General features: G+C 44.4%; 1 protein-coding gene across 3 annotated transcripts; it reads left to right on the forward strand.

Moving 5' to 3' along the window:
* Window positions 1–1,097: 1,097 nt before the first annotated feature.
* Window positions 1,098–6,711, forward strand: LOC106613821 (alpha/beta hydrolase domain-containing protein 17A-like). 3 transcript variants are annotated; one of them, XM_014216467.2, is made up of 5 exons: window positions 1,098–1,283; window positions 2,236–2,612; window positions 4,245–4,439; window positions 4,838–5,017; window positions 6,017–6,711. In XM_014216467.2, the coding sequence occupies exons 2-5, from the start codon at window positions 2,242–2,244 to the stop codon at window positions 6,240–6,242; spliced, it is 972 nt and encodes a 323-aa protein (XP_014071942.1). In that variant the 5' UTR covers window positions 1,098–1,283; window positions 2,236–2,241; the 3' UTR covers window positions 6,243–6,711. The 3 variants fall into 3 exon arrangements, with proteins under 3 accessions (XP_014071942.1, XP_014071941.1, XP_014071940.1); XM_014216466.2 differs by having other exon boundaries at window positions 1,108–2,038; window positions 2,239–2,612; XM_014216465.2 differs by having other exon boundaries at window positions 1,110–2,038.
* The last annotated feature ends 1,752 nt before the right edge of the window (window positions 6,712–8,463 follow it).

Genomic DNA, 8,463 nt, shown 5'->3' on the forward strand with positions numbered 1-8,463 from the left:
ATGGGCTATAATAATAGCAAGCTAACAAAGTTTACCTCCGGTTCTCCTTCTCATCTTTGTCTCTCTCCCCCAGAGAATGAACAGTTGCCCGCGTGCGCCAAAATATAATTTATTTGGACGAATCAAAAATCACTTTGGAAAATCACTTTGACTCCCCCTCCTAAAGTACACACTAAAAGTGCATGGCAGGCCAGCGCTTATGTTTGGAGTGTAGCCTAGCTTGTTTTACACCATCCCAGCAGGGCAAAAGACTCGGGGCTGAGACCAAAGCCCGGGTCTAGTGACTTCAATGCTGACCACTCCTGTCATTTACCTCATAGATGTGACTTCTGTTTTGGAGATGGAACACTCAACCATTAATGGTGATCGAATACCTTGCCTTTCATCTGTTTTATGTGTGTTGAGTTGCATTTACTATACATATATCACCTAGGAGACATAACTTCTAACTTCTATGTGCTGGAAGAGGTCCATGCAACAACAAAAGATAGTGAAAATATGCTGACAACTATTTTCCAGAGAAATGGTAAAACTCCAGAACCCCCCTCCCCCCTCCTTTGTACCTCACTACAGGAAATATTTTCTCACCAGAAGAATGCCAGAGCTGCTAGTCAGTCTCCTCCTCCAACCTTTCCCAAGCCCTCTTGCTTCCTTCATTCCTTCAAGTGTGGTTACTGTTTTCAAGAGTAGACCTTGATTCATGGCAGTTCCTTATGAAGTCCTAAGAATGAGTCAATGGATCTTTACAAGCAAACTGTATCTTACAAAGATAACATTGTCACTCCACACAGGAATACTTTTTAATTTAAATCAACAAGAGGATTAATTTGAGATTAAAAAAAACAATTGAATAAATTGAACATTAAGTGACTCACATGTCATGATTGTATATCATGGTAAGTGATTCCCATGTCATCAGCCCATCTGATCTGGTAGTTAGAGAAACAATAGGGATACATTGCTCATGGAGTGTATCTATTGAGGTCTAAAAATTATACTGTACATTGTAATCTGTTTGATAACGTTACGAAGTTCCCCCTGCTTATCCATTGGAAGCTGCCCTCTCCGTCACGTCCTGTCCCTGTCATTTCCGGAGATGAAAAAACACTGCACATCCAATGGATTAATAAATGACAGTAGCTGCTAATCATTTCAACCACTAAAAACCGATTTGATTATCAAAACGGATATTCGTGACGCTTGTTTTTTTTTCTTTGGTTCCCAGGCTATATATTTGCGTCAGTGTCCACAAATGACTGTCCTCCTAAAATTGGTGTTTTCAGGTCTGGATAACTAAACTAGCTAGCCACCCAATGCTAGCTGCTTAGCTGATACATTTCTGTGACCTAATTTAGCTAACGTTAGCTGGCTACTTAGCGATAGAAAATGTGTCGAAAATTAAGCTTGGGTTTGGTTTTTGTAGTTAAAAATAATATTGTTTGTGTGTGTCGTCATTAGCATTGCCGGGATGTGTTTACTTATTCCGTTGCAGGCACGACTTTACGCTTTGAATCATTTGGCTGTACTAGCAGTAGAAGGTCAATATTGTTGATGCCAGCTACAGCTAACTATAGTGGAATACTTCTCAACAAACCGTTAGGCCTATGCGCAATGAGATGTAAAGCTACTGTTAGGCTATGCGATATGAGATGTAAACAGAGTGGGGGCCTCAGCTATCCAGAGTCACAGTTGCTCATTAGTTAGTTAGCTAGTCATTAGCTAACAGGAAGCCATACCCAGTGTTGGCTGAAGTTAACTTTATTCGATTCTCTCCAACAATGATTAAGTCGATCACTACGAAAACACCTCAATAATAACAGAATACTTGGAAATATGGATTTCATGTGGACTTCAGCTATACTACATAATCACCTGATTCTACTTTCAAAATAACATTTTCAGACAACCGTCTTAATTTTAGATTTTTGCTGACAGGAAAACTTTCATGTTTTGCTTTGGAGAGTAGGGGTTGGCTTTGGATCAATTGTTGATTTTTGCATGTGTTATAGTTCATTTTTTTGCAAATATCCTCTCACAGGTAGGCAGAACTTTTTTATTTTTTAACCTTAAATGTGTTCGTTTTATTGTTAGTTAGAATTGACGATAACTACATATAGTATTTCTGAACATTTTGAACAGTAGTGTAATTGTAAATACAACTTTGCATATCACATTTTGTTGTACTCCTTTGTTTTGAAATCAGATCAACATACAATGTCGTCTTTGCCCCCACAGTAGAAAATGAATGGCCTATCTGTCAGTGAGCTATGCTGCCTGTTCTGCTGCCCTCCCTGTCCGAGCCGTATTGCCGCCAAGCTTGCCTTCCTGCCTCCTGAGCCTACATATTCCCTCTTGCCGGACCTCGATGGGTCTGCGGCACCAGGGACAGCAGGGTCTGCGGGGCTGAGATCCAGGGGAGGGGTACCTGGAGCAGCTGTAGGGGGTTCAGGCAGCACTGGTCCTGCAGAGGGAAAATGGAAGCTCCACCTGACAGAACGAGCTGAGTTTCAGTACTCCCAGAGAGAGCTGGATGCTACAGAAGTGTTCTTCAGCCGCTCCAGCCGTGGCAATCGAGTGGGCTGCATGTACATCCGCTGTGCCCCCACTGCCAGGTTAGTCGCGCAGAACAGTGTGTGTGCACGTGCATGTACCTTGGCTCATTTAGGTCTTTTTGTCTGACCATGTGTCCCGCTTCCTCTGATGAACTTGCCCCTTTACCTCTCGTCTTTTTGTAATGCCATTATTTTTCCACTCCCTTGTGTCCTATTTCCTTACTTCCTGTACTGGCATCCTCATTGTGTGTGGCTATCTCAAATCTGTCCTCTTCCTGCTTTCGGCATTCATTTGTTTAGGCCTTCTCTTTTGACCTACAAATACCATTCTACTTATTCTTACCCCAATTTATGCTAAAATGTTTGCCTGTGGTCTTGTCAGATTTGTCAATTGGTCTTTGATAGTCTGGTTTGCTGAGTTTATACCTCTGTATGTCTTCATATTGTATGACTTCAGGTAGCAAAATTGTTTCTCTAGTTGTGGCGTTCAGTAATCAACTAAATTGCTTTGCAAAGACATGGACTGGGTCTTATTACACTTCAGTAATATCAGTGTCACGCATGCAATGTAATATCGTCTTCCTTGTTCAGGGTCACATTTTGAGCAAAACGCCCAAGAGCAAAGATATACCTTACTGTATGGGAGAGGCCCAGTCTATTTAAAGAATAGAGAGTATCCAGTTGCTTTAGGGAGCACAGCTCACATTCATGAATATAAAGCACATGGATAATGCCTGGGTTATAGCAACCCTATTATTCATGTAGTACAGAACAAGCAAGAAGACCTGATTCAAACTTAGTGAACTAGTCCTCTCTTAAGTCTGTGGCCATAACCAATTTACCTTATACAGCACATTCATGTCCCATGCAAAGAGGTAATTCCTGAGGTTTCAATGGAAATCTGCTGTTCACACAATACAGGTTAGGATAGGTAAAAATACCAGGTAGAGTCCATAGCCGCAGGAAATAGGGGTGTTGGTGGTGCTGCAGCGCCCTCTGATAAATTTAAATGCATTTGCCAAAATTATATAGTCTAATTACTTCTGTCTGTAGCCTACAGACATCAACAAAATCATTCAAAACACCAGAGAGCCGCAATTTGGGCAGACAGCGCCTAGTACTTGTTGCTATGCAGCCATAGAAATATAATCTATAGAATGGCTTTGGAATCTCTAACCCTGGCAATTTGACTGGTAAACTCATGGGTACACTCACAATGGTTGCCAGTCATGACTTGAATCCGAACCTCCGTTCTATGGATTCTATTTTTGTGGTTGTGGCTGCAAGTGAACAGCTATAATCTGCCTTTTGCACATTTCTAAATACAATCGTGGGAAAAACATAGTTTATAAAGCAAATGCCTACTGCTGAAAATAGTAGACTAATCTGTCTATAGAAACTACCAAATGTTTTCACAACAACTCTACATCTTTAGCATAGGAATATTAGCCATCACCGGTGAGTAGCCTATGCTATCTTCATCATTGGGTCGGTGCCACTCGATAGTTTATTAAGTAGCCTGTAGTACTGTAGCCTATTTATATTTCATCCTAATATTGTTCAATCTTTGTGTCTCCCCTCTTTTCATTGGCTTTGGCTTTTGGTTGCACCCTCAACTCAAAACATCTTCCTGCGGCTATGGTAGCATCCATCTTTTTAACCTAGTCGTTGCTCTGTGGCCTCTCTCACCAGGTTTACAGTGCTGTTCTCCCATGGCAACGCGGTGGACATGGGCCAGATGAGCAGCTTCTATATCGGCCTGGGCACACGCATCAACTGCAACATCTTCTCCTACGACTACTCCGGCTACGGTGTCAGCACGGGCAAGCCTTCCGAGAAGAACCTCTACGCTGACATTGAAGCCGCCTGGCAGGCCCTGCGCACACGGTACATACGGCACCGCCACAACGCAGTCAGTGTGGGAGATGTCACCTTACAGAGAGAGGAGGAGGGGTGGTGTGGGTGGAGTAATTTCACACCAGGAAGGGCTCATGCAGCTAATGGACTGTCTCATTAGATTGATGGGATGCTTTGCTATCAACGGCTGCCCTTGGCTGGATGTTAGAGATATGGGGCTACAGCTGGTTTTTGTATTAGGCGTGCCATGTTTGCAGACATTTGTTACCCGTCAACTCCTGGATCTATGTGATAAAAATATATATTATCATTCCATATTATCACAGTTTAGGTTTCATAGGAGTGATTTATGTTCAAATCGTTTGCCACTACAAGCATTTCCTTGACATTATTGTATTTTATTCCACTCTCTTCCTGGTTGTGATCAGATATGGCATCAGCCCAGAGAACATAATCCTGTATGGGCAAAGCATTGGCACCGTTCCCACGGTCGACCTGGCATCACGGTATGAGTGTGCCGCTGTGGTGCTCCACTCCCCCCTCACCTCTGGCATGCGGGTGGCCTTCCCAGACACCAAGAAGACCTACTGCTTTGATGCTTTTCCCAAGTGAGTCATCTACCACACCTTCCTCTTGTCTCCATCTTCACATCATTGCAGACTTGTCAAGATTAGCAGATCATTATAGAACTAGAAATGTCAGTGGCAAAATATTTCTGTCCAACTAAAAGAAGAGCTGCAATCTCTTTCATAGCTTCCACGTATTCTATTATTCAGCCTCTCTCCCTCCTCCCTCCCTCCCTGGGGAATCAGCCTTACTACATAACTGAGTCATCTCTCGCTCTGCATCAGATCATAAGCAGGTGTCAGAAACACTGACTCCTCCAGTCATTTGTCATATCATCACCCGTTATTATGTCAAATGTGGTCGTGTGGTATCTGAACCATTAGGATCACATGCTGGTTCACTGAATAGGATTCCATTACAGTCCAGTTCCAGTACCAGGCAGTGCAGTGTGGGAGTAGAGTAGGTGGTGGGGAGGGAGCTGGGGATGCCTCTTATCTGTGGTGAAAGCCTCCGGTGTTCTCCTCCACCCTCCTGAGTTCTCCTGTGCCTGTTGCCCAGTTGGCACTCCCCAGCCCACACAACACTCAGCTCCCATACTCAATACTCCATCTAGTCAGAGTGGACTCCAAGTGATGTGATACTAGCTTGGTTCAGATCTGTATTTGCTGTTATGTGGGGGATGGAGGACTGAAAGTTTTCTCTTCCATCTGAACTAGCAGATGGAGTTGATCTGGGAGATGCATTTACATGCAGCAGGATTGTGTTCTCATTATTCTCCCCTTCCTGTCCTGTTTGTCCCTCTACCTGTTAGAGAACAGTTGCTGCTCAGTGCTCACAGCTGCAGGGCATTTTGCACTAACTGGCCATGCTAGAACAGACTGTACAATGCTTTCTATCCACGGTTACTCTTTAAGAACATACTTGCCCATTAGTTATAACAATGTTGTTACATAATTCCTATCGTACATTGCCGTCTAGGGACTACCTTTGCTTCCCTTATCCCCAGTCACTAACTTCTTTGCCCATTGTGTCTCTGTCAGCATTGAGAAGGTGTCTAAGATCACGTCACCGGTGCTGATCATCCACGGGACTGAGGACGAGGTGATCGACTTCTCCCACGGTCTGGCTCTGTTCGAGCGCTGTCCCAAGGCCGTGGAGCCACTTTGGGTGGAGGGGGCGGGACACAACGACATCGAACTGTACAGCCAGTACCTGGAGCGCCTGCGCCGCTTCATTGGCCAGGAGCTGGCCGCACAGCACGCCTGAACAGCCCCACACCGCCTCCAGGCTCCAACCCTCCTCTGGTTCCCCTCTGTTCCCCTGGGTCTAAGTGGGTCAGGAGGAATGGATGGCTGGGCTCTCAGAATGAATGATCCTTCACCTTTTGGGGCGACTTTGTCTGGATGCTCGGCAGCCCTGTCTTTTAGTTGTTTTCCTATTTTTCTGTCTCTGTCACCTGTCATTAATCCTGGTCAGAGAATCTAGTCCACCTCCCGCCCCTTGGACAGTGCAAGAATTTACCCAGGCATGGAGGGCTCTCTACCTTCTGCCTGTTTTATTACTGTCTGTCTAAAGCCCCTCTCTATTACCCCAGGCATGGAGGGCTCTCTACCTTCTGCCTGTTTTATTACTGTCTGTCTAAAGCCCCTCTCTATTACCCCAGGCATGGAGGGCTCTCTACCTTCTGCCTGTTTTATTACTGTCTGTCTAAAGCCCCTCTCTATTACCCCAGGCATGGAGGGCTCTCTACCTTCTGCCTGTTTTATTACTGTCTGTCTAAAGCCCCTCTCTATTACCCCAGGCATGGAGGGCTCTCTACCTTCTGCCTGTTTTATTACTGTCTGTCTAAAGCCCCTCTCTATTACCCCAGGCATGGAGGGCTCTCTACCTTCTGCCTGTTTTATTACTGTCTGTCTAAAGCCCCTCTCTATTACCCCAGGCATGGAGGGCTCTCTACCTTCTGCCTGTTTTATTACTGTCTGTCTAAAGCCCCTCTCTATTACCCCAGGCATGGAGGGCTCTCTACCTTCTGCCTGTTTTATTACTGTCTGTCTAAAGCCCCTCTCTATTACCCCAGGCATGGAGGGCTCTCTACCTTCTGCCTGTTTTATTACTGTCTGTCTAAAGCCCCTCTCTATTACCCCAGGCATGGAGGGCTCTCTACCTTCTGCCTGTTTTATTACTGTCTGTCTAAAGCCCCTCTCTATTACCCCAGGCATGGAGGGCTCTCTACCTTCTGCCTGTTTTATTACTGTCTGTCTAAAGCCCCTCTCTATTACCCCAGGCATGGAGGGCTCTCTACCTTCTGCCTGTTTTATTTCTGTCTCTCTAAAGCCCCTCTCTATTACCCCAGGCATGGAGGGCTCTCTACCTTCTGCCTGTTTTATTACTGTCTGTCTAAAGCCCCTCTCTATTACCCCAGGCATGGAGGGCTCTCTACCTTCTGCCTGTTTTATTTCTGTCTCTCTAAAGCCCCTCTCTATTACCCCAGGCATGGAGGGCTCTCTACCTTCTGCCTGTTTTATTACTGTCTGTCTAAAGCCCCTCTCTATTACCCCAGGCATGGAGGGCTCTCTACCTTCTGCCTGTTTTATTACTGTCTGTCTAAAGCCCCTCTCTATTACCCCAGGCATGGAGGGCTCTCTACCTTCTGCCTGTTTTATTACTGTCTGTCTAAAGCCCCTCTCTATTACCCCAGGCATGGAGGGCTCTCTACCTTCTGCCTGTTTTATTTCTGTCTCTCTAAAGCCCCTCTCTATTACCCCAGGCATGGAGGGCTCTCTACCTTCTGCCTGTTTTATTTCTGTCTGTCTAAAGCCCCTCTCTATTACCCCAGGCATGGAGGGCTCTCTACCTTCTGCCTGTTTTATTACTGTCTGTCTAAAGCCCCTCTCTATTACCCCAGGCAAAAACAACCTCAAACAGGCTAGGTGTTTTAAACACATGTACTGTTTATCCTCTTCTGAGATGTTTACACATGATTGAATTTTAACTAACAACCCTAACATGGGCAAATCATTGAGTAATGAAAGTCTGTTTTGAGCACTGACATTTTGGTATTTAATTTGGATGGGGAATGTGTGTATTTCTCTTTTCTAACACAACGATGACACTGAGCCACTACTTTATAAATCCTGTGGTGTTGACGTATGAGTATAACTGTGTCCTATTTGAAAGCAGGTTAGTTGCTAATGTTTCATGTGGAATCTTTTTTTCTTTGCTCTCTCTCCTCTCTTCTTTCTCTCCTCCTGTCTCTTCCTCTCTCTTCCTCTCTCCTCTCTGTCTCATTTACAATTAAGCTGTCCGATTAATAGTCCATGTCTATGAATCATTTCTTTCAATAGACATACATCTTTTAAGTTTTTATAATTATTAAGCATGGTTTAATTTTAATCTAAAAAGTGATTAGAGCAAGAATCATTTAAAAAAAGTTGCTGAATATTGCTTTGGCTAAAGTCCAAAACCTCTCTGCCAAATTAATTGTTTC

Source organism: Salmo salar, chromosome ssa10, assembly GCF_905237065.1.
Source record: "Salmo salar chromosome ssa10, Ssal_v3.1, whole genome shotgun sequence".
Classification (NCBI taxonomy): Eukaryota; Metazoa; Chordata; class Actinopteri; order Salmoniformes; family Salmonidae; genus Salmo; species Salmo salar.